We start from the raw sequence: 27231 nt of genomic DNA, 5'->3' as shown, positions 1-27231 counted from the left end.
TTGCACCACTGCGGCTCTTATATATTTTTATATTTCCTATTTTTTAACCATCTACCTCCTTCAGAGAGGAGCTCTGGGTGGTGTAAAATATAATCAATAAAATTAACATTAAAATTATAATTAATTTAAGATTAAAATATTTTAAAAATATAAAAATAACATTATAATTATAGGATATATATTTCCTAACAGAAAATAGGAGTACTTGCTTAGGTTAAATTACTGACACACCTAATATAAGGCATAGAATGGCTACCCTTGGATAATTTGAACAAAGTTTTTTTTTTCCTTGAACAAGATGGAGATATGAATTATTGTAAAATAATTATGCTAAAATAATTTTGACAACTTCAGACATACAGATTTTAAATAAAAATAACACTCCTTGTATGTGGCGAGATCCTATTTAGGTTATTATGCAGTTCAGACATGGGCTGTTTACTCGAAAGCACCTAACAATTTTATTATAATTTTAAGTACTATGGAATTAAAAACAAGTTGAAGCATTAACGTACTCTGCTGCTAGCTTGTCTCTTTCAGAACAAAAATGTTCTTCTTCACTTGTTAATATTTGGTATTGCATATTAAGAATATCATTTTCCTCCTTGACTTTTTGATAGACTTCCTGAAGTTCTTGTAGTTTCCGGGCAATCTACAAAAAATCCCAGAATGATTTATTTAACTAAAAGCTTAATGGTTCTAAAAACATTTACATTCCCATGCCTTCCAAAAGATTATAAGGTATTATTAAAGCAGGTCTTACCCCCTGAAAAATATCTTAGTCAATAAACCATTTAAGTTTTAAATTAATCCACTTTTATATTTGAAAAAAATAAATATGAATACATTAAATATATTTTACAAATGTATCTGCATCTGTTGTAACATAGATGATTAAAAGGGAGCAAAACTCCCCACAGCCTCAACCTATGCTGTAAATTGGACTAGGTAAGAGTGATTTAACACCCATTATGGGAGGACTAGAACTCACAGTCTCCTGTTTCTAATTCAGCAACATCAAGCTTTCTCTATCAGTCAATCAATAATTCAATCAATCAAATATATAAACAATTTTAACTCAACATCACAGCCACACTTCACAATGTTTTAGAAATGTTTTAATTTAGAAATAGATTTTTAAACTGAGGAATTTTTTAAAAATGTTTTTTATGATTTTCAATTGAAAGCTTTACATTTACAAGGTTGTCCAATTTCTTTGACGACTCTTAAGTGGCACACATTTTCATATGTTAGATGTAATATTACCTATTTTCCTAATTTTACTGTTTTGGACAGTTGTATACTGAAGAAATCAGCCAATAAAAAAACAGTGATTTTTTTATTGGAACAGTGTTCCAATATTTAAGGGGCTGCCACAAAGGAAAGGGGAACAGCCTATTCTCCAAAGCACATGAAGACAGAACAAGAAGCAATGGATGGAAACTAATCAAGGAGAGAACCAACCTAGAATTTTCCTAAGAGAATAATTAATTAATAAAACAGCTTGTCTCCAAAAATTGTGGGTGCTCCAACAAGGGAAGTTTTTAATAAGAGATTAGGCAATCATTTGTTTGAAATGGTATAGGATCTCCTGCTTGAGTAAGGAGTTGGACTATAAGCCCTCCATGATCCCGTCTAACTCTGCTATTCTATTAAACTTATGAATTACAAAGAACGTAGCTTTAAATTTAAAAGGTAAAAACACTATCAAGTTTTAAACTAAGAATACACATACATTAGGAACCAAAGTCAACACAGTATAAATGAGTGAAATTATACGCGATTATAAACCAAATTAATACCGAGAATCTATTTTAATTGGAATATTCCGTGAATTTAAAATATAGATTCCTTACATAGAAAAAAAAAACCCTAAATTTGGATGAGGTACAAATCCATGTATTAAGTCATAATACAGGATAGTTTCCAGTTAAAATTGAATTCTATATCAGTTTTATTTTTAAATTATGTAATTATTCTGGACATCAAAGAATTTGTTTAGCCATCTTTCTAAGGGAGGAATCAAATAGCCTATCCAATAAGAAGCATATCATGTCACAGTTAATATATATAAAACTAATTTAGTAGACTTTGAAGGGTTTAATAAAATTTAGTTTAATAAAATAAAATAAAAAATTGGTTTAATAAAATTCAGTAAAATATGCTAGTTGAAATGAGAATTCAATTTTAAAATCCATTTCATTCTAATATGTTGAATAATTGTGAGCATGACATTGTTAGCAGATAGTTTCCTTGTTAGTTTCATTACTGTCATTTTATTTGAAATAGTTTGACTATCAAAGTTAGTAAAGCCACTAAAAATAAATATCTCATTATATAGTTGATACAGGAATGAAAGTATCAATATACTTTAAATGATTCTATAAGAAAGCTGCCTAGTTTTGATGCTTTACAATTATTCATATCAAAATCACTTTTTTCATCTTATCCATGGTTAAAGTAATATTGTTACTGATTTTTTGGTTCTTTTTTATACTTTTGTTTTTATAAAGAGATAAATAAAAACAAAAAGATCAGCTTATAGTATAAATTCATCTTGTTTGGTTTATTTTAAGTTGGCTGCATTCCGTGAATGAAAATGGAGTAATGGCATTGAAAAGAGCAAAAAAAATATTGACTTTCATGGAGAAAATAATAATTTGATTATAGAATTAATTTTCTTGGCTGAAATCAGTTACTTTTTTTCTTTTTTGAAGGGTATTGAGAATTAATCTCACTACAAAACAACAAAATAGCAATTCAGCAATAGCAATGTAGCAAAGCATCTAATACAAAAGAGTCAAACTGACTGAGCAAGGTTTAGGATTAGGGTTTGGAGCATATTTCAAATTTTAGGGTTAGTTATGGGCACTCTTTCAATTGATGGGTAGGCAATCACAAAAGAAAATGTAAACGGAGTTGTTCTTTATCACTAATCAAAACAAAGCTTTATGTTGTTGTTTTAACATGTTTTTTTTATTTTCTAAAAGTGTACCTCGTGTATATAAGGGTCAAAGTTTAGCTGAGGTTAAGATTTAGATTAAGTCTAAGTGTTCTGACCCAGGCTTCGTAAAGTAAACCGTAATTATTCACAAACTTGTTTTAAAACCAAAACCTATTTTATTACAACGCTGGGAATTGTTTTCATTCCTAGCTGGAATTAATCTCAAACAATCCCCCAAGATATGCACACACCTTTCAGTTCTGTGAAGTGTTGCCAAAAACAGAAGTATCAAATTAACTAGAAAAGAAACCAACTGAAGTACAAGAAAAACCAACCAAACTGCAAAGAGCTTCAAGGATGACTTGGAACCAATCAAACTACTTTGCTTCCTGGAAAGGTTTTGTCATCTTTGCCTGTCCTTTATACCTTATGGGAGGGACAATCACCTCCCAGCCTTACTCCCGAGTTGCCCCTTTTGTTTCAGCTGCTCTCGCCTTCTAGTAGCTGCTCTTGCGCACATGCGTACTGGGAACAGGCTCCCGGGTCCTCTGCCTCACTGCTGCCAGACCCCAAAGGCTCCGAAAGCAGCACCCCACTTCCAGATGGTCCTAGCCCCATCTCTTCATCGGACACAGGACCCTCGTCCAAGTCCTCTCCAGACTCCCTGACTGGTCCCCGTTCTTCCCCACTGTCTGATTCCGCTGCTGTCTGCACCGGCTACCGGCAAACCACAACAGTAAGAAAATGAAATCAGGCAAAGGGAGACTTAACATCTATTTAATTTCACCAAATATTATTCTTAAATTAATTTAGTTTTACTCAGGTAAATGAAATTAGGATCAATTAATAGGTTAGCAACAATACTGTTGTATTATTTCCCCATGGATTTTTCTAAACATCTTTAATTTTTTTTAGTTGCAGAAACCATGTCAATGATTTGACTATATTTCAAGAATGAAATCAGAAGATAATGTTAAGAAATATACATACTGTATATAATAGTGGAATTGATATTGAAGAAACTTCAATTACGCATAATTCCTAAGTTTCTGTCAGCAACCAGAGTTATGTGCACATAGTTACCTATAAAAGAACTGCCTATACTGCTCACTTCAATGAAAGGACGGGGCAGAACTACCCTGGCCTCTTCCCACTAAATAGTTAATCGGTACAAAAATGGGCTGAGGGTCACGACCAGTATTCTTTATTTCCATTATTTCTAAACTCAGTAGCAGGATCTGTTCTTTTTACCTCCGCTAGCTGCTGTAGCAAATTTTCTTTTTCTTCATCGAAGTCTGTATCTAATGAAACTAGATTGTCCTGAAGACAAAGCCTGAAAAACAGTAATCAAAGCAAAGCACCATGTTCTTATACAGAAAGAAGCCATCAAGCACAGTTTATCTTGTGTCAGTTTACATACTTCACACAAGCATTTTTCTTTTTCAGAAAAATCAAGTTGTATAAAAATGCCAACAGAGAGATTCTGTATAATTTTTTTACAGAGAACCACTACCTAAAAATACAAGAACTCACACCATTTGCTTTTGATGCTATATATTCCTATATGGAACACAATAATGGGTTTTCTTAACGCTAAAGATGAGCCAAATCTTGTTGCAAGATGTAATTACAGGAATTTTAGAAAAAAAAAATAGACAAATTCACTGTGGATAAATCCATCAGTGATAGTCAGTTATGATGGCAGGATACTCAAGAAACAAAGGCATCAGCTTCTGAATACCTGCTGCTGGGAAACTGAGGGAAATATATTGCCCCCATATCCTGTTTGTATGCTTCCCACAGCATTACTGTACAAATTCATAAAAATATAAATCTAACAACAGGTTGACTGCAAGCAAATCCTTTGGCTTCTGGAAAAAAAAACAGGGCCAAAACACAAGATATAAATTAACAAGCCCCTTTACATCTTTTGCAGCCTAAAGTCACAAAGGGAAATATGCAACACTTACAAATTAAATAAACTAATATGGTATTAGGGAAACACTGAACATTACATTCACACTGGATTTGCTATTAATCAGAAGTACCTTGAAGGCTTTAAAAAAAAAAACAGAAAATTTAACATTTAAACCATTGCATTCTACTTCATGCTCAGCACAGAAATCCAAATTAATTAACTGATTAACCACTCTGGTGATATGATAATCTCTGAAGCAAATAAAAGTATTAGCATCTCTCCCTACCAATCATCTCTTATCAAAGCCTCATATATCCAGTACTTTACATCTTTCTTCATAGGACTCACAATTCTAACCTGCTAATCATGCTCATGATTATTCTTTAAACATGTTCCAAATTCTCTGAACACTGAAAGTGTGGTGCCCAAACTAAATATATAACTTGAAATGGGATCTGACCAAAGATGAATGAAAGGGATCAATTACTTCCCATTAGTTGAAAATTATACACGGTGCTGTCTAACATTTGCCTTTCTTGCACCCATATCTCTCTGCTGGTTAATACTGTATTTATTTTGCAATCAACTATTATTCCAAGGTCTTTTCCATAAATACCATTACTGACTTTTCTTTCCTAGGTAAATAACTTTGTACTCATCACTGGGGAAGCTGACAGGCGATAGATGTGTATTAGATAACTTTCCACAATCAATCAAAGGTGAAGTGCACATGTGTTTAGGTTCATTGTATTCATTTTGATGTTAATCATTACATGTTAGTATGTTGCATGTGAATAAGAAAATCCAACTGTATGGCAGGAGAATGTATACTGCCATCTCCTGTTTAAAAGGATTAAGTAAGAAAATGTTAAAAAGCTTTTTCACCAACACGTTTTGCACATTGTACTAAATCATGATTTGTCTTAAAATCTGGTTTGTTGAGCAAATTATTGCACCCCAGTTCATATATAAGTCATGCTTCATAAAACACAACTTCTGAGTCAACATTTTTCAAATTAAGCTTATAACTTAATTTTAATGTAAATCATATTCTAATTACCATTTGCTATAGTATTTTATATCTTTTAGTGTCCAGTCAGAACTGGATAACCTGAAGGAAGGGATGGGTTTGGTAAGAAGAAGAAGAAGCCACACCCACCCAGTCACATGACCATGCCCTAGCCACACCAACAGAACCGGTTGTTAAAAAGTTTGAATCCCACCCCTGCCTGAAGGCTTGCTTTCTGCTATACACACACACACACAAACACAAACACATACACCCCAAAGAGATAAAAAAAACTCAAGTGCAATTGCAACAGAAAAGTATATCTTGTTTACCTTCTTTTAATAAGCTCCTCTTTCTCAGCCTTTTTCCTCTCATACTCTTGTATTAGATCTTTGATGGTTTTTAATATTTCTTCTAACTCCTTTTTCAAATAAGTAACAACCTATGAAAAATACAAATAAGACAATAGTATAAATGGTAACTATATAAAAAGCTAATTTTATACTGATACAGGTAATTAGTAAAAGTTCATATTGCTCCTATTAAAGTATTAAAACACTGAAATAGAGAGAGTCCTATAATTCAGATGGACAATCGGGACCAGAGTTTCCATTGCTAAGCAATGTAGTTATAAAGTGCTGTATATCTTCATGTGGCTGCATCAATTAGCAACAGTAATTGTGGCAGTCCCAGTTGCTGTCATAATTCCAGGACTGTGTGGGTTATGTAATGGGATGGGGAAGGGGATTTCCAGGCAAGCAGCTGGCGGGTACATGGGTGCCACAGGAAGTTGTCAGGGTCAGTTACTATGGAGTTCGGGTGCTGTGGAGTACTTACCGCAAGGACATGCTACAGATCACATATGAGTATATAGGTCCCCCAGGGGGTGCCAGAAGCAGGTGAAAAAGTGGTAGGACTGACTTATAATTTCCTGACAATTTCCCCATTTGACTATACTTCTCAGAAGATGGCAGGGAATGTGGGGAATCACAATCACATGACCAAGGATTACTGAGGGCTGGATTTTTAATTGGTGAACTGGTTTAACTGATCTGTTTTTTTGAGAAGTGTTTTATGGTTGTTGTTTCTTACTTTTGATCACTGTCTATTGTTCCTTTGATAGACAGGTAGCCTTACAAATTTAATAAATACGTAAATAAAATGTTCAATATTTAACCCCTTAATGCATTGAGATGCAGTCTACCTAAGACTGTACTTATATAGTCTCAATTAATTTTATACCGGAAAAATATAATGCTCAGTGGATATGACTTTGAAATGGCACATTACCAAAGGCACAATTCAACTTACCTGATTATAATATGAAACTTTCTTCTGTAAACGACATAGTATTTTAAGCAACTCTTCAAATTCTTTCTTCTTTTCCTCAGCCTCATTTTTTCTCATCTGAAGTTTTTTCTGAAGTTCTTCAATCTACATAAAAACCAACTTTAATATAGCTAAAATTGTTACTTGTACATTATTTAGCACTTTCTATGGATCCCTCCAGCATTGTTGGAGAGATATTAAAACGGGTAAGAATTGTTTCACAAATGTTGGGATTTATGTTCATGGATATATTTTAGCAAATTATATAGTGGCAGCCTAGATTTAAGATCCCAAAATTATAATGAGCAGAAATGTTTTACATTCACATGATTGAGCAGATGTTTTTCATGTATAAGGCTTCAAACTCAATTCCAGTGTACTACACTTTATGAGCAGTTTCATTTTAAACCATGGAGGACTTTTCGGAAAACCCTCTGGATGGATGTCCTCAAGACTGATGCTTTCATTAATGCAGTGCTAAGGTTCAATTTCTAAAACTGTACCTGTCGCCCTAACGATGCTTTCTTTTCTTTAAATTGAAGGGCTTCTGCAGCCATTACTTGCTTTAGGTCTTCAATGGCAATCTCTTCCATGGCCGTTTCATCTTCCTCTTTTTTTGTCATATTACGAAGTTCATTTATTTTAATGTTCATGGAATGCTTTGCAGCCATTTGTTGGTTTACTAATTGGACAATTTCATTATATTTCTCCCATGTTTGATCTTGCTCTTTACTGCCAAAAGAAAATTGTGAAGAAATCTTAAAAATGACAGTAAACAACATAAGCCAACATTCCTTCATTCATCTATCCATTCATCAACTCATCCATCCATCCATCTATTCATGCAATTAACTAACCAGTTAGTTAGTTAGTTAGTTAGTTAGTTAGTTAGTTAGTTTGTTAGTTAGTATGCCAGCCATTACCAAAGACTCTGGATAGCTAACAATCAAGATGAGCACAAAATAAAAAACTACCCCCTTAAAAATGATAAAGTTGCCCATAATATAAACAAAATTGTTATCATCAAAATATAAAACTTAGTATATAAACAAAATTGGCAGTATCAAAATAATGTACAGAAAACATATAAATTTAAGTGCCCTTCAGTTTCAACTTTCATTTACAACGTGCCCTTCTGGTATGCTAGACAGAATAACCAAGGCTCAATTACTCTTCTGAACTCAGTAGGGAAGGAGAAGATCAGACAGAATTTCAAAATATAGTGGGTGGGAGGGAAGTAACAATCCTAGACAGTACTGACTTTATTTGATCTGATTTAATGGTCAAATTAATTTGGCGAAAGCACATCCTTGGATAATCTGGTCCAGAACCATGTAAGGCCATCAAGGTGACAACAAGGATCTGGAAGCCAAATAGTAACCAATAATAATAATAATCCCAAAGCAGTGGGTTCATCTTATTATACTGAACTGGGATACTCGCTATTGTTCGATTATCACACTTTGTACCAGTTGTACCTAACACATTATAAAAACCCAAGTAAGAGATGTTTAAGACCTGACTGACTACAAATCTCCCTGGCCACAAGTACTACCTATTGATTGAATAGGAGCTGTGAATCCAGGATCTGCCAAGTGCAAACCAACTCTGAACATAGGAATACCAATCATTCATAGTCAAAGATAATATTTATTGGAATCATAAACTCAAAGTCACTTTTCTGCAGGGATTCACTTCAAGTCTGTTCTTTCTCATCTAGACCCTAAAAGCCTCAGAGTATTGGTTCAGCTTTCTATTGAATCACCTCTGTGGTCAAGGACTCATATATATATATAGGTTAGGGTTAGAGTTAGGGCCTCTGGAAGGAGTAACACCACTACAAAACAGCGCCCAGTACTCCAGTCTTACCAAGGCACTCCAGAAGGATACCATGGTAAATGGTACTAAAAACTATTGAGAAATTGAGGACTTGAAGGTTGCAGGCACCCCTCTGATCCTGGTCTCTCTAAAGGTCATCAACAAGTGTGACCAATGTAGTTTCTAGGCTACATGCTATCTTGAAAGTTGAAACCCATTGCCAAGGGCTGATAACATTGTTACATCTCTATAGTATGCTATGCAAAGAGGAAACACCACAAATATTAAAAATAATTTTTCCCAACAGTGGATTTCACATACTTCCTTATAAAATTTAGCAGAAATAAGATAGAAATTATGTTACTGTTTCTCAAATGCACATATTTCATAAACACTGAAACTAATTGTTGAAGCTTTCAGTTAGATGTTCCATGCTTTTTTAAAATTTTGTACAAGTTATTTTAGGTAAGTAAAATAATAGTAGAGAGTACATGGACCTTAGGGTAAGGAATTGAATATTATAATTGCTCATTTTTACAAGCAAATAGTGCCTACCATAGTGTTTCATTTTGTTCTTCAAAGAGCATTTGCTTTGTGTACACCTCTTCTACTGCAGCAATAGTTTCATTCATAGAAGCTTCTACTTCTCTTAACTTGTTAAGATGAAATCGATGGGCAGCAGCCACAAGTTCTAAAATAAGGAATTTTAAAACAGAAAGACAGAAAGAAATAAAATATTAAATCCATTTTTAATGTTTCTATAAATTACCAGATCTCTGTGGTAACTTGAATTGCCGAATGAATCATCTAGAAATTATAGAAGTCCCAGGGAAACAAGGCCTCGATAAAACACTGACTCTAAAGGCTAGCCACACTGAAGTGGTAGTTGGACTTAGTCTTCATTCTGTCTGGATATTCCAGTTATACTGAATAGATCTGTTTCCACAGAAACAAGTCCTTGAAAATACTGATGTCTTGAAAGCTGGAATATCAAAAAAAAATAAACCTTTTTTATTACTTGCCAGATAATATTGATGAACTCCACATGTGGAGCTTCAAATATATGCAATGTTTCATGTTCCATGAATTTCTTGATCTTCTTTTAAAGCAGTTATTTTTCCATATTCACCTTCACTTGTTCTAATACCTCTTCAGCCAAAGATTCAAGCAAACAAGCAAAGGATCCGTAGTATATTCCTATACTTCCAATACTTAGAAAATCTTGGTAATATTTAAATGCATTAGGGCCAAACAACCTAATTCACTCCTGGCTCTCTATCACAAACTTTATCTGGTCTTCTATAGGATTCATCCTTTCAGATCATTAATAAGAGTTTAAAAGAAGTTGCTGTCTTGAACAGTAGGTTATTAAAACTTAATCCTTTTTATCAGATCAGTTTGGAGATGTGTTAGTGGAGATCTGGGATTAAGCAGTATGTAAACCGCAGGTATGTATTGATTTCACATTTTTTTCTAAATCAGGTATAAATAATAAAACTATTTATATAATGTTTCTTAGTTTCCTCTTTTAATACTTAAAAATTATAGCTTAATTTCTATGATCCAAATCCAAATATTAATCAAAATAAGTTATATAAAGCTGTCTGCCAACCTGCATAGTTCTTAAAATAAATTATCATAATTAGCAAATTAATCATAAGTTGCATTCTCAAATGCATTTTACTTTAAGATAAAATGGATGATCTTAAAAATACCTTCAAATTCTTTCATAACAATTGCTGGGAAACTCTTGACTCTGATACGGAGATTACAGTTTTTTATGGTCTCTTCTTCCAACAATTCAATTGTATCTTTTCTCTCCTTTTCCTAAAAATTGACAGATATATGACAAAGGAAAAAAAATCTGATGGCTGTATCTTTCCTAAACTCTTTAGGTGCAGACTTTTTTTTTGTAGTGATAAAGTTAATGTAAAAGAATTATTGCTTAGATCTCTAATAAATTTCAGTAAATGGGGCAAGGCAATCTGAAGTTACAGTGGACTTCTCCAGAACTACTTGACCCAGTTTTGAAATTCCAATGGCTGCCCCTCCACAAGGTGACATTATCGCATTTTGGGCACTTGGCAACTGGCCCACATATCCTAGTTATATTTACTATGGTTTTTGGCTTTTTTCTCCCAAAACTGGCATTTATTTCCAGTTTCCATTAAAAAAAAAAGCCCATTGGCTTAAATGCATGTATTTAATGACTACTTAATGACCACAGCATTTGCGTAATGACTGCCCCATGAAAGGCCATAAAATTAGGTTAGGTCACATGGTGACCCGCTTAATGACTATCATGAGTTATGACCGTATTTCTGGGCTCAATTATGGTCATAAGTCGAGAACTACCTGTATTCTTTCCTCCCCTCTCCCCCTCCAGACTGTGGGAGATATGGCATGACTAAATATTGTCACCAAGTTTAATAGAATACTAATTTTGAAATCAGATTTGAATCCAGCACTGCCTGGAAAAGCAAGTTGAACAGAGGGCATGGGAGAGAAGATGAGTTGTAAGGTACATTGTGTTTTTTAAAAAAGCTCACCATTATCCTAGCAGAGATCTTCTTTTTACAGCAACACTGAACTCTAATAAGAGTACATCCAGGACACAAATATTTATCCATAGATTCATTGCAAGACTATTTAGTCTAACTCAAATTTTGAAAGCACAACACATGTACTTTTTAAATATCTAGAGAATACTTTTTTAGATTTTGATATTACCAATTTTTTAATGGCTTTGACAGCATCTTCAAGGTGCTGTACAGTTTCTTTGTTGAATAGTAGTCTTTCATTCTGAAGCTGTTTTTCTAAATAAAAAGGGAACAAAGAAACCTGACTTCAAAATACTTTTCAGTTTTCAATCACATTAAGTAAAATAATGCTTTGCAACTTGGAAGTTAACTTCACAGTTATTAGTTTCACATTTTAGTTGCAGAATGAATTCTGGGAGTTCTCAGCCAAATAATCATTGATGGGACCTATTGTGTAAGGACAGAAGATACTAAGCCAGCACATTCAAAAGGGGGTGGGGCAAGTAGTTCAATATGCTGCAATTTCCCCAAGTAGTGCTATATGTATGTTAAATAATATTGTCAAGATTTAGCCATTCAAATAGAACTTGAGAGGTTTTGATAAATTGACAAGAAAATCGAGGAATTCTGAATATGTAATACTGAAGAATTTCAGTGATTCAAGAACTAGTCCTATTTATAGAAACAAGTTCCTAATCTTCTTTCTTCCCTAACTATGTAGCAAACTACACCACCACCACTACCCCTTTGAATAAACTTTTCACACTGTTTTTACTGACATTTTGAGAAACCATGAAATACAACTCTCGCACGTGGGAGAGAGAGCTGAGTCATGCCATTGAGTCATGCTGAGTCATGACATTGGTATGGCCAAGGACTTAAGAGACTTCCCCTTTAAGTATCCAATGTATTCTGATTCAGGTAGTGCTCTTGCAAATTGTTCAGAAGGATGCCTTGGTCAGTTGTATAGAATGTTGCTGAGAGGGAACTGAAAGGACCAGGACCACATTCCTTCCACTGAGTTTCTGAAGAAAATCAGCCACAAAAGTGACCACTGCAGTTTCAGTTCATATCTGGTCCTGAACCCCATCTACCAGGTATCCATGTACTCTATTTCTTCTAGGATCATCTGCAGTCCAAGTTTAGACTCTTTTTCCAAAACTTTCTATAAAAAAAGAAAGGTGGAGACTTATTCAATTTGTTTATTACTTTTGGATTAAGAGGGAGGAATCGCAGTATTATTGTCAAGACAGCATGCACCACTCCCTCTTTCAAAGAGACACTGATTGTCTTTTGAACCCAGAAGCTCACTTCCACTTTTTACTGCTTAAAAAAATGAAGTAGCCATAGTCATGCAGCCTGTCTACAATATTAGAAGTCTACAAGCTGAGAAAACCCCAGATCACTACTCAAGGTCTTGATCAAATTATCTTTAGTGGTTCTGCCAAAGGAAAGTCAAGAGCTGAACTAATATGACCAATTTGTTTAAGATAAAGGTAAATGTTTCCCTGTATAGTTGTGTCTGACTCTAGAGAACAGTGCTCATCTCAGTGCTCATCCCTCAGTAAGGGAGCCAACATTGTTCAACGACATTATCCATAGTCATGTAGTCAGAATGGCTATATGCCAAAAGTAACAGCATTCTGTGCTGTTACCTTCCCACTTAAGTTGTACTCGCATTTTGTAATCTACTCGCATTTACATGTTTTTAATTGCTAGATGGGCTATTTGTTTAATCAAGTTTGCAATTTATTTAACAAAATGCAAACAATTCCTCTCAGAAAGTTCACCTTTATTGGGTCATTGGATGGTACTCTGCTCACAAGGGCAGAGAAATGCTGATGCTTCATTGCACATTACCCTAGCATGGTTTTCTAACATATGAAAACCTATGGTTGGCTATGTTTCTTATTTTTCTTTTCCATTACTCTAAGTATTGTCTCTGCTCCTTCAGCTCCCCTAATTTCTTTGTAAACAAGCAAGTACCACAGAGCCTGAGAGCAAAGAATGGTCATCTAGGACCAATCCTTGTTACTCTCTGGAATTTAGAATTCAGAGAGTATTGAATTCTGGCATTCAGCAAAATCTGAATCCCCAAAATAGACTTGGGATGTTACCACATTGCTAAGAAAATATTTAAAAACTTGCTAGAATGGACTGATAAGATATCTGAGGTGAGTCAACGTAATTGTTGTTCCCCCACCCATTGACATAAGTTTTAGTATTGACAATGTTGACCAGGAAATCATTAGACTGTGACAAAAGACTGATTTAATGTCTTCCACTTCTCCATGTATACGTTTTTATATGTCTTCAATCCCCAGATGCACATGATGTAATCTCTCTCTTCTCTGAGAGCTTAGAGGAAGGTAGATTGTATATACATTTCTGATAGCTTCTATGCACCCTTTCTTGCGAACCACTGAGTAGTTTTAAATAGTTCCTAAAGCTCATGCACTGTATATATTCATTTAAGTGTCAAGATCTTTGAGTTCAATTCTAAGTAGAAGGTCTGAAGTCCACAGAATAACAGTTGCCTGTCCATGTATGATAGTTCTCAGTAAGGATGAAACTATGGTGCAATGCATGAAAAATAGAGAAAGTGACACATAGCCTGCTATAGAGGCAAAATTTTGAGAGAATATAATTCTTTATTGGAATAGAATTCTTTATTGGCCAAGTGTGATTGGACACACAAGAAATTTGTCTTGGTGCAAATGCTCTCAGTGTACATAATAGAAAAGATACATTCGTCAAGAATCATAAGGTACACTTTGTTTTGAAAGGTTTCCCCATATGCAGCAATTAAAATAATATCAGAATAAAGATAACTTCAAAGACAAAACAAAATAGTTTTCAAATGCAAGTTCTTAGTACAAGAGATTATGAACTAGATGAGAAAATAATATTCAAGTGCAAAATGCCAGAAAGCATAATAAGAACACTAGGCTACAACTGGCTATGCTTGTGAAATTTAATGCTTAAGTCACATTGCAATTAATTAACAATAATGCACTTCGTCTGGTCAGATAAAATGTAAACTGGTGAAATATGTATTGGGATAGATAAAATGTAAACTGGTGAAATATGTATTGGGATACATGTATGTCAGTAACCAAGTGAAAATTTTAATTCATAATGAATAATAACTGCAAATCTGCATGTTTAATATTTCCTGATGTCTAAATAAGTAAGAACAAGCAACATCTGAAATATTATAAAGACTTGATTTATGTCTCTCCATGTGACAATATATTCATCAAGTATACCATATATGGTTGGCGGATGAAGACCTGGGTTCAGCAGAGAAAGGCATAGGATAAAGACAATGAGGAAAGGAATGAGACTCTATGCTACAATGTTAAAATTCCATACATCTTTTTGAAAAATAAATTCACAATTTACAGGGTTTTTTTTACTACAAATTATCTCAGTATATTTTCTCACCCAGCATTGGAAAGGCCCTGCAATGAAGAATACCTTGTGTTTCCATATAAAATGCCCATTTCTCAATCTTTGCCTCTCCACATATAAAATTCCCAAAATTTGGATCCCTCCCATGTTGCCAAGTTCATTGGCTCAAATGAGTGTAGACCCAAGCCCCTATTTCTAAAGAGATTAAGGGAGGGGAGGGGGGGAGGGCGCAAAGATGAATTAATGGAAGATAAATCTAAGAATTGGATATATAACATGTGTGGAGGGTGCCATCCCCTCACCAAGGCTATAACTGAATCTAGGTTTAATCCTTGCGGGGGAAACAGTAGAGACAACATAAGGTGGCTTATTGCTGTGCGTTTATATTTCACAGGAGAGAAGAGAGAAAAATATCCTCTCAATATTAAGACATGCTGAAAAGGTGAACTGGCAAATCATTCCCTTCTCCCAGGTCCGAGGAAGCGGCGATTCTTTCTCCCTTCCCCGCGGGAGCGCCACCAGCTCTCTTCCCACGTTGGAGTCCCTCTCACTCGCACTTTCAAGATGGCCACGCGCAAGCTTTCAAACACGGGAGCCTCACAGCTCTGCCTAAGCAACCGCGGAGGAAGGAAAGCGCTCACCCACGCCTTGCAGATGCTTCAGTGCCGCCGCCGCAGACTCGGAACAGCGGGACGAGTGAGAAGAAGGCGCCATCATCCCACCTCCACACTCCGAGCCAGACCGCGCGGGCGGTTACTATGACAACCGGAGCCGGCTGGCCTTGCGCGTGCCTCGCAAGACCCGCTCTGTTGTTGCTGTTCCAAAACCGCCGAGGAAAAATGACAGGGGCGGATTTAAAAAATGCTCTGTCTTTTATATATTTATTTATTCCGCTCCTTTCATTTGGAACCGAAAAACTGCAATACGCTTGGGGATGGGGGTAGGGGGCGGTGGGGAGAAGGTGGGGGGGGGGGTTTGCAACACTGGGGAGGGTCTTTTAATAAATATGAAAGAATCCTGGAATTCTTATGAGTCAGTAAGCAACCAGTTGTAAGCGTGTTTTCCTTTCTTGCGTTTAAATAATTATATCAGGGTTTACTTAAAGAATAATATACAACCAAAGGCATTTTTGTTTCCAGATAGTTGCTGAAATTGTAGTCTTGTTTATGTGATTTTTCTGTGTCTACAGTTAATCTAGGAATGGGCTATAAAATGATAAAATGGGCATTGCACAGAACTATGAATGCATTTTTAGCTGATGCTTTTTAGAAATGCAACAAAATCCGTTATACTTGGCATAACATCTTTTTTTTAATGAAAGTTACTTTAGTGGTTCACCTAGGCATTTGAGAATTTAAGAAATTTATTCAAGAGGGGCTCTTAAAGATAAATGAACATGATCAACAGGAACTTTAGGCAGAGTGCCTAAAGTCACACACACAATATATATAAATTATTAAAAGTAAAATAATAGCTAAAACTACCTTACGGGCCAAAAGCTTGCTGAAACAACACAGGTTTGGCTAGTTTATGGAATGTCAGCAGGGTATATTTCGGTACCTCTAGGGAGAGAAAGAATGGTGCTGGTGCTGAAATGGCCTATAACCATCCTGGTGGGGGCGGGGTGGGGAATAGCAAAAAGATGATGGAGCTGTGATGAAGACTTTTCCTTTGCATGCAACGCATATTAAAAGGGGTGGACTTCAGTTGTGCAGGCACAGCTGCCATCTTGGCTTTTTCACTTCTCTCTGGATATTCCTGCAGCTCATGTACCTCTGTTGGAAGGGGAACCCACAATTGGGCCCTCTGATCATTATATCAAATCAGATTTTTGTATTAAACGCAGACAACATGACATCTTCAGGGAGCTTCTGAATCACCTACTAACTAGAGGCTGCTGCTGCTTTAAGAAACTAAGGACATGAACACTTTGCCTTCAGCTGACTTTCATCCTACTGTGGATGTAGCTTGTGCTCATGTCTTCCTATTTTGTTTCGGCAGTGGAGTTCCCTCATACTGGATGGCACAAGTGTAATGCACTCTGCTGAATGGCCTGGAGGTAAGCATGCTGGCAATGGGTTGCCCTGTTTCTGTTGGCCATCTGAGGACACAGTAGACATACCTACAGCTATGGTTCCAGATTGATTCTGGGGAACTGTTCAACTATTGGCAGTAGGAGGATCAGGGCTTTCCCCACTACCAAATTGTCATCTCTTCCACTTGTCACCCGTTAGAGGAAAAGTTATATGGAGGGAAAGAAGAATGGGAAGATCTTTTGGGTGCCAGCTCAACCACCAAGAAAATCTCGTTCCCCCCACCAAAGGAAAGGAACCAAAGGGATAAGAAAGGAAGTAGATAACCAGTAAAGAAATTGGTTATTCTCTGCCCGCATTTTTATCTGGGGGAAGGAGAAACGGAAAGAAGTGTCAGAAGCAGCTTTCATGTCAGGAGCTGCCTCCAAACAAAACATCCCTGCCATCTCTCTCCTTCCTTCCTCTATCCCATACTCCCGGTACAAACAGAAAACTGCTTCATTGCTGAAGCAGAACAAGGATGGAAGAACCTTATTCAACATTTTTTTTTTGAGAAGACATACTTCTTGATCAGCTCCTGAACTAGATGACAGCATTTAATGCTGCTGTGCATAATAGGTACAGAAACAAACATCACAATCTATCCTCGTTTCATTACTGAAAATAAGTGCTTGGGAAACAGAAACTTTTGCAGGATTCACTTTGACGAAAAATATATTTGTACTGATTGCAAATGGTAGTATTAGTATATTTTTTCATAAAAATATACTAATGTATATAACTCTTGTGTGTTATCTAGAACAGAGGTCTCCAACCCTGGGCAGTGGACTGGTACCAGTCTGTATCCTTTTAAATACTGGGACACCCACATGGCAGCAAGTCAACAAAGCTGCATCTGCAGGATCTAAGTTGAACTACCTGGCTCATGAAAAAATTGTCTTCCACGAAACTGGTCTCTGGTGGCAGAAAGGTTGGGGATCCAGAGCATGAGCTGAAAGTTAAACCATGTAACATTACACAGTTGAAAAAACTTGGGAAAAATATTTATAGTATTCAATGGATTAATATCCTTTCCCTCTAAACGTCCAAGTTTAATCCCCATTTTCTTCTGGATAACATGTATAAAAAGTGAGCCTTAAACCTACTTCAATGCTGAATTAGACACACCCATGGTCTGGCTTGTAAGGCAATTTTTTATGTTCCTATTTTACAAAATGGGAAATTTTTCTTGTTATATGTATGAAATTGTTTATCCAATTTATTAAAAAGACATGATTCCAAAATATTTAATACATACTTCAGGCTGCAATTCTATGTTTCTCTCATAATACATAACACTGAGTCACAAAACATCAATGTGATAAAAATGGGCATGTCTATTGTACTGGCATGTACGTCTGTAAATCATTTTTGACAGCAATCTCCAGATCCAGTTATGAACTAGCTCCCCTGGCAACTGGAATGAATAAAACTAGATTTCTGAAAAATACTATCTAGTCCCAGTGCTGCTCAGAAAATGTTAAAAGCAGATTCCTCAGTAGAATCCAAGAGCTATTAGCAATTTTGTGATAGACAGAAAGTAGTACAATATATAAATTCATAGTATTTATGTGATAATGACTGAGAGCAAAATGGCAAGAAGACCTTTAACATTTAGTAACATTTATTTCTGCATTCAGTATCAAGTACATAAGTGCAAATATTTAAGAATCCATAATTAAATCCTACAGAGAACGTCATACAAATTTGTGATACATATTACAAGCTGGAAGTTTTAATTTTCCCATACATGTAATCAGACCACTGATCCTTAAAGAGCAAATAAATAAAAAAAACCAAAAAAGAAAACAAAAGGTACTGGGTGTGTAGGTTTTATTTTCAATTTCTTAAGAGAGTTATACAAAATGAATTATGCCATTTAAGTACTGATTGCTCCTTGGCTTGTTTTTTAATTAGATGTGCCAAAATAGAAACAATGACACTTGAAGACTCAGTCTATGATTCTAAATAGTCAAGATAAAGCCAACCAGCAAACCCAGTGGACGTAGAAGCAAAACTGCATCAGTGCACTAAGCAGGAAAGCCCTAGCCACATGTAACATTCAGAGTTATTTAAGCGATGCTGATAGAAGAAATAATAGTAGAAGCACTAGATAATAAAAAATTGAAAGTTCAATAGTAACTTTAGGTTCTCACCATCATGCACTTAAGAAGCAACACAAGAACCACACCTAGAACACTTTTCTCTTTACTATACTTTAGTGCTTGACACACATGATTGCAAATAGTCTAAGATAGTACAGAAACAGCAGGAGAAGTATGGGGGGAGAGAAGCTGTTTCATTATTTCACATCTCTGAGATCATGGTGTTTGACAAAGAAGAGTGAAGACAAATATAACACATTCAGAGCAATGGTGTCATTCCAGCAGCACCCTCACTACACTGAATCCAAACTTCCGTTTTTCCCCCCAGGATGGAACTGGAAAAGAAAAAAAAAGTTCTGCAAATTTGAAGCAGAAGCTGGCTGTACACAGTGCTGATTGGCTGCTTTCTCATGATGTCACCCAAATGTTCTCTTTGCAATCCCTAAAATAACTTTACATTTTCAAAGAAGTGGTATGTTGTGGTATGTTGTATGGATATATAGCTAGCTATATAAAAAGAAATGAACAAAAATCCGTGGATATTTATGCAGTGCTCTCATTTTTTGGATAGCCGGAAAGCCAGCCTGAAGAACAGGGAAGAAAAAGACTAAAGGCAGGTAATGAGCCCATTTTCCTGGCATTTATGCCTTATTTTGGTTGTGAATTTCAGAGAAAGCCAGGCTCGACCTATGATTGTAGGGCATGCTGCAACACTGACTTTTTCTATTTTACATCTGCCTTCACCCAGAGAGAAAGAGAGAGAGCAAGCAAGAAAAAGAGAGATGAATAATAAATTATAAGTAAAAAGAACAGAGCTGTTTTCATCCCAGACTCTCTTATCATTCACTCCTGTAGTTGATAGATTCTTGCTGCTATACTTTTACTCAGCCTTCCTCTTAGCGCCTGGGATTTTGGCTTGGATTCTGGAGGTTGAAAAAATAAGATTACAAAAAAAATGAAAATTAGACACACAGAATAGCTATTTCACTACATAATTAATTTTCTCTGCTTGAAACTAATCCCCAGGTAGAATTTCTTTCACTCAGAAACGTTCATTATGAGCTACAGTCATCATAAATGGAAAGAGCTTCTTTTCTATTTAAAACCTGGATGGTTGCACAATCTCTGAGGAATCTTTTTTGAATTATTTCTAGAGCATTACACACCCCTAAAAGAAAGTACATCAACAGATGAAACTTAGAGGAATAATTATTTTCTAGGGCAGCAGGAAATATTTTGCTGTAGAAGTATAAGGAATGTTTAAGGAGGTGTTATCTCTAATAGTTGCAAGAGGTGAATCAGAAAAGGATTTTTAGGAAATTTGGGGCATTAAAAATAATGTAGTGATCTGGAACAATGCAGGAGTATATGATCACCCATAGAGCTATAGTTATCACTCCTTAATGTAATATTGTCATTATGTCCTAAATCAGGACAGAATACATCTTAAATCTGCAAAAACTACTGTACACATTACTCAAACTGCAAATTGGAGCCAGATGCAAAACTGACTTCAAATTAAAATACAGACATTTTAATACCTAACCTCAGCTGAGGTAAGGAAGAAGTTACTATCCAAAAGCTTTCTTTATATTAGCTGTCTTCTTGGGAGGTGGGGGTGGAGGGGTAACTTTTTGGTTGCTAAGTAGTTGCTGCTCTAAGTAACTGCATGACATAGACTTCGATGTCCCTAATACTAATCATATAGAAATCTAGCAACAGTATTCTATTCATCCTGACATTAAATAACTTGACTACAATACTCACTTTGCCACAACAGTATTTATGTGGGTCCTCACAAGCCCCAAGTATTGATCAATCTGTGCCTGAAAAAGAAAGAAGAAATCAATGGGGAATCAACTACATTGATATATGCATTATTATATTTTATAGAGGTGATTTTACCAAGCTCTTAACATGTTTGTCTGCCATACTCTCCAAGACAGTTAAAATTTGCAACAAAGTTTATGAAAATATTGTTACAATCAATCAAGAGGTAAAATACACTCATTATAAAGTGTAAATTATTTTCCAATCCTATGGACAATATTATCATTAATTATTAATTATGCATCAGGGATAAACCCAAACCAGGTAGCAGGTAATAAACAAACATAAAAAATTGGTATCTGAAGTGGCAATCTTGTAATCATGGAATCAATTATTAACCAATCCATCATTCTCCACTTAGACACAAACAACTTTAATAAACAATCTGGTTTCAGAAAAAAACTACCCTGTAATCTGCAACTCTTACACTGCAAAAACATATGGACTACACAACTCGATCAAGGCAAAGCAATAGATGCAATCTACATAGACTTCTGTAAAGCCTTTGATTCAGTGGTACACAACAAACTACTCCTAAAACTAAAATCTTATGATATCTCTGGACACCTGCATAACTGGATAGAAGCATTCCTGTCAAACAGACAACAAATGGTCAAAATTGGGAGCGTCCTATCAAATTCTCTACCTGTCAACAGTGGTGTCCCCCAAGGCAGTGTTCTAGGACCAACTCTTTTCATACTCTGCATAAATGACCTCTGTGATCATATTAAGAGCAACTGCGTTCTCTTCTCTGATGATGTAAAGCTATTCAACACCACAGATAATACCGCTACCCTTCAAAAAGACCTTGACTATATATCAGAATGGTCAAACAAACGGCAACTTCAAATCTCACCAAAAAAATGATCTGTCTTACATATTGGCAAAAAAAAATAATCAGAAAATACAGGCTGAATAGTCAAGACCTTGTTGATGATCCAAACTCTGTCAAGGATCTTGGAGTACTCATCTCTAATGATCTAAGTGCTAGAGCCCACTGTAACTACATAGCCAAAAAGGCATTAAGAGTTGTTAACCTAATCTTACGTAGCTTTTTCTCTGGTAATATTACACTAATAACTAGAGCATACAAAACATTTGCTAGACCAATACTCGAATACAGCTCATCAGTCTGGAACCCACATTATGTATCTGATATTAACACAGTTGAGAAAGTCCAGAAATATTTCACAAGAAGAGTTCTCCACTCCTCTACTCGTTACAGAATACCTTATGCCACCATTGAATTATCTGGAAGTTCATAGATGAATCAAAATGAACTAGCACAATTTTATCCCATTACCCATCCACATTCCAGGATGCTTGTGCTATTAATTCATCACTGTGTGAATAGTAATTGAGATTGTTTTACATGCATTAAGTGTTAAGATGATTATAATCGTTTATATCTTCACATTTAATTTTCAAGAACACAAGAGACATACAGACATTTTTTTCCAACAATGAAGTGTGTATAAACAAACACACATGCAAACATGAACCAACCACTTAAGCCAATGCTGTATTTTTCAAGTGGACTTTAGTCCACAAAAACTGATACAAAACAAAACAAAAACTTGGAAACATTTGAAATGACACAAAACTATTTTTGCTACAGCAGATTAACATGATCTCTTCTGGAATCTATCAGGTACCAGTATATTACTGGCAAAAAAAAAAAAAGCCAAGATGGCAATTTTAGCAATGCAATCAAAGCTCACCACTGGGGCTATGCATGTTGATGCCTCATACATGTTTAATCTTAAACAGATTTTACAACTGTTCAATCCCCACAGGAACTTGAATAATCTGTGCATGTACAAAGATATCAATGGGACATATATATATATTAAAATCTAATAATGGGTACTACTGACCTTTCCCCTAGCTCCTTATCCATTTACATAGGTATTACCGATCAAAATGAAATCCATGCATTAAACTTTCTTACATACCTGATACTTGTCATATACCACAGGTAGAGTAAACATTGAGACCACAGCTAGACAGGAGAGAGAAAAAAGCTTTAAGCATATTTGAAAGTACACACTTGTCTCCATCATTAAAAGGCATAACAACACTGAAGAATGATTACTATCCCTTTTCTACTATCCTATCTTTAGCAACTGAGATATTTCTAGAAATCCAAGTGGTTATTGTTTCCTGAATTCATAAGATTTGACAGTTCCCTTCCTTGCTACATTCTTGTAAAAATGGTAAATTATGCTCATTAACATGGACATCCTAAACTGTAATTAATATTGATTAATGCCTCTTTTTATTGAATCGTCTAAGTTATCTAAATATTAAACTGTTAATAATCTTTAATCAATACTGAACAAATAATTATTGTATTGAAACAATGTAACGTATGAAGATGTACAATAATCTAGTATAACATTATACAGACCAAGGAGAGGATGTGATAACATGATAATTACTTCACTATTATAATTGTACTATTATAATTACTTTAGTATGTGAATCTGAGATTAGGGGAACTGAGGAAAAAAAGAGATTGGAAATATAATGTAAGAATAAAATCTGAGTCTCCTGAATTAAAACTTCTATCATCATTATGGGCATATCAGCCATGAAAATAAATTTGAAAGTACCGGAAATGTTAAATAACAAACATGTACAGTACTTTCTTAAGGAATTACAGAAAAAAACAATTGACAAAGAGAGAGGGACATATTTTACTGAAACTATTCAATCTATTTTTACCACAAAATTATCATGATACAAATTAAAAGAAATGATTAATTTTACCCATTATCAGGAGAGTTAGGCCATTGAAGAGAGCTCCAACGTAAGTCAACAACCACATTAGTACTGCAAACTGAATTGGAAATAATATAATAATTAAATTTCCACAATCACACCAGACTACCAACATAATAATAAGGGATATTGGAAAGTTTAGATGTAATGCTTCAGTTTGCCCATTATTATTTCATTAAATACATTTAATTATATTTTTGAGATGATCATTCTGGTGTAAACAAAGCTTTGTGGTCAGTAGTTAATAGGGTATAAATCTAAATCTTGTCTTGAATTCCTAGAGGGAGGGAGAGAGGGAAGGGGGAAGGAAGGAAGGAAGGAAGGAAGGAAGGAAGGAAGGAAGGAAGGAAGGAAGGAAGGAAGGCATTTCTCTTTCTGAATCCTTAAGAGTTATATATTTCCCTCACATTTTTCTCTTCCTTGCAAGTAAAGGAAAACATAAAACTATTGTGTTATCAAGTAAATTAGCATTTATGTGTTATTGCAAGGAGATGTGAGGAGAGGGGATCAGCTTATTTTGAGCATGGTATCTGAGAAATAAAAAGGCCATTTGTACATATTTCAGTAACCATGGGATTGCATTCTAAATGAGCATATTTTAAATTCTTGCTTGCTTTTAAATAACGTTAATGTTCATCCAATTTCTAAAAATTGATTACTTTAATACAGATTCTATTATGCCTTGAAATTTTAAACTTCCACTTAAAAAAAAACCATAAACTTTATTCCTTTTAACTGAGGACTAGTGTGCTCTAGTTGGTATGGACGAGGACTGGGAAGAAGTAAATCCATTCCCAGCCACAGAAAGCTGCAAAGTTAATGTGGAGATAAAAATGGGGGAAAAAGAGCTCCCTAAAAGCTGCCTTGAGCTTTTGTAAAAAAAAAATGGAATGCTGCTCATTCATGTTCATTTTATTCATGCATAAATAAAATGAACATGAATGAAAAAACGATGTGAACTCTGGGCTCTCAAGTCCTAGAGTGTGTTTCAGTGTTTGGAAAGGGAGATTTCCATCCTTTTGGATTTTTTTTTACTTCAAACTCAGTAGAAGAAGAATGAGTTGGGCAAAATTAACATATTTGCTACATGACAAGAGTTTATAGAGCTGAGTGTTTTTTAAAGCACATTATGACACATTCTGAAAGCGAACAAGAAACAGTGCAGGGAAAAAAATCAATTCAAACTGATTGCAATAAGAATTTGTTATAATTGCAAACTGATCTTTTTTTTAAGCATCAATCTGATCACCATGATACCTCATGACATTGAATCCTACTTGTTAATTATATATTGATTTTCTTAAAAGAAATATTTTATTTCTCCAGTATTAGCCATAATGATGTCCTTTGAAAACCTTAAAGGAATCAATATGAGAACTCAGGGAATATAGGTCTTCCATCACAAACCTGAAGTTATCCCTTCTCTAAATCCCCATGCCTGTTTGGTGGGTCACCTACCTTTAAGGAATCTACCAGATCCTGGACCAGAAAAAGCCGCCTAAGTTCTTTGACTGTGCTGTTCACATAGGACTGGAGGCAATCTGTGTATTTCTGAATCTGTTCCTGGGAGAGAGACATTTCCATTTCCAAGTAGTTTCTGTTAAAAAAGAAAAAGCCTAACTCAGATTTCACCAGCTGAATTCTTCTCTCTTATACAGAACCTTTGGATTGCAGACTAAAACATGCCAACTATAGGGACAAACTGCTTCTTTCATTTATTTATTTAAAATCATTTCTCTCTTATTTTGATACCATGTATTCTGTTTAGAAAAGATAGTTTTCAACTGGGGGAAAAAGTAAAGAGGATAAAGTGTTAATTTCAGGGGCAAATGCAATATAAATGGACCCCCAAAAAGCCTGGGTAAATAAAAATATTATTAGCCATTCACAGGGTTGGTATCTGGTTCTTGATCCATACTGCCAGTAAATTTTATATATATATATGATTGTTGTCCATATGAAGTTGAGAAAAGCTTGAAAAAGGATGGATTTTAAGGTTTATCATCAATGATACTGGGCAGCTTTTTCTCCATAACAATTTTTGTTTGGATGAAAACAGTAAAATCTATTGTTTAGATTTGGGCTATGTATAAATACGGCAGGAAAACAACACAGTCTGGAGTCACTTTCCGTTTGACTTGACTGATCCCACTCACCCAACCTCAATAGTTGGCCAGTTAAACCTTAAACACTCATATATGGATATTTAGCCCAAAGGTTAATGTGAAATACTAGTTATTGCTAATTGAGTTGGCAAACAATTCAATCGTATTCAGTCAATTCAAGGACTGAAATGGGTAATGATCGAAGTGGGAATTTATTTCCCACTTTATTTCTCTAAAAATACTTTGAACTTTTTACCAATTGTTGCACTTAGAAACAACCAGAGAGCACTCACTTGAATGGGTGTCCTTCATCGGTTTTTTGCACAGCCTGTAACACGGATTTGTAGATTCTGAAACTGATGGTGGCTGAGAGAGCTGCTAATGCCAAGTAAGCAATTACACTGACAACACTGAACTGGGTTAGGGAGAACAATAACAGCAGGCTGCTTCCAAACATGATCCCAGTCTGCTTGATGTCACGCCAGTATAGGAGATCAATAGCTGGAGGATGAAAGGCAAACAATAAATTCTCCAATCGTACCATCAGAGACTGCCATTATACATTCATGCATATTGAACATTATGGCAAAGTTACAACATGATTTAATGATTATAGGAGTATAAAGAATGCCTAGCAGTCCGATCCTACACAGAGTTAGAGTGCCTACCGAAATTAATTTGTGGTGTTTTATTGGGAAGATAACCAAGATGTTAATACCTTTTTCTGCTTTCTTCTTCTGCTATGCTTTAATGCAGGTTTGTCAAACTCAATTTCATTGAGGGCCGCATCAGGGTTGTGTTTGACCTCCGGGGGCGGCATGGCGTGTGTGGCCAGGGTGGGTATGGCCAGCTCAACATCACTCGTGTGATCAAATGCCACTTTTGCTAATAATTTGTTTTGCTAACATTCTGCCAGAGAAAACAGAACTTATGAGGCTCAGACACAGCCCTTCTGGGCTCCATTTTCAGCTTTGACGGCCTTCTCCAGCCCTTTGCCAGCAAAAATGGAGCTCATGAGGGCGCGAGCTGTTTTCACTGGCAGATCCCTGCAGGAGGCCGTCGCAGCCAAAAGCAGAGCCCGGGAGGACCACACATGACCCGCTCGGGCTTGAGCTCCTTTTGCTGGCAGAGGCACCATGGGCCAGTTCTTTTCTATTTCCAGGACACCCCTGTGGGCCAGATCTAAGCATGGATCCAGCCGCCGGGCCTTGAATTTGACACCCCTGTTTTAATGTGTAACATTATTTTTAAAATGTAAATTCTCCTTGCTTAGGACGTGAATCCTCATGCACATTGGCAAACTGTTTTTGTACTTTCAAACAATAATCATTCAGGAACACAAGAGCTAGAGTGATTTAGCTCA

The 27231-nt window shown here is 35.6% G+C and overlaps 2 protein-coding genes across 3 annotated transcripts in view; both read right to left on the bottom strand.

Moving 5' to 3' along the window:
* Positions 1 to 15687, bottom strand: part of CCDC175 (coiled-coil domain containing 175) — a 35945-nt gene extending 20258 nt beyond the window's left edge. The window contains exons 1-9 of the mRNA XM_087922341.1: positions 15614 to 15687; positions 11749 to 11834; positions 10734 to 10845; positions 9574 to 9709; positions 7704 to 7932; positions 7183 to 7305; positions 6204 to 6313; positions 4196 to 4277; positions 516 to 652 (exon numbers count right to left, since the gene is read on the bottom strand). Coding sequence (XP_087778467.1) covers positions 516 to 652; positions 4196 to 4277; positions 6204 to 6313; positions 7183 to 7305; positions 7704 to 7932; positions 9574 to 9709; positions 10734 to 10845; positions 11749 to 11834; positions 15614 to 15686 — 1088 coding nt within the window. The 5' untranslated portion in view covers position 15687. The remainder of the gene's footprint in view (positions 1 to 515; positions 653 to 4195; positions 4278 to 6203; positions 6314 to 7182; positions 7306 to 7703; positions 7933 to 9573; positions 9710 to 10733; positions 10846 to 11748; positions 11835 to 15613) is intronic.
* Positions 15688 to 18650: 2963 nt separating this feature from the next.
* The window catches only part of RTN1 (reticulon 1), a 133669-nt gene continuing 125088 nt past the window's right edge, over positions 18651 to 27231 (bottom strand). For both annotated transcript variants that reach the window (XM_026698658.2, XM_026698659.2), the window contains 6 exons: positions 26162 to 26369; positions 25222 to 25360; positions 23752 to 23821; positions 22935 to 22981; positions 20917 to 20975; positions 18651 to 20072 (listed from right to left, as the gene is read on the bottom strand). In XM_026698658.2, coding sequence (XP_026554443.2) covers positions 20030 to 20072; positions 20917 to 20975; positions 22935 to 22981; positions 23752 to 23821; positions 25222 to 25360; positions 26162 to 26369 — 566 coding nt within the window. In that variant the 3' untranslated portion in view covers positions 18651 to 20029. The remainder of the gene's footprint in view (positions 20073 to 20916; positions 20976 to 22934; positions 22982 to 23751; positions 23822 to 25221; positions 25361 to 26161; positions 26370 to 27231) is intronic.

The sequence above is a fragment of the Pseudonaja textilis genome, chromosome 1, assembly GCF_049901715.1.
Source record: "Pseudonaja textilis isolate UNSWEBS1 chromosome 1, rPseTex1.2, whole genome shotgun sequence".
NCBI classification, from domain to species: Eukaryota; Metazoa; Chordata; class Lepidosauria; order Squamata; family Elapidae; genus Pseudonaja; species Pseudonaja textilis.
The sequence above is the reverse complement of the archived record's forward strand: the minus strand, read 5'-3'. Positions and strand labels throughout refer to the sequence as shown.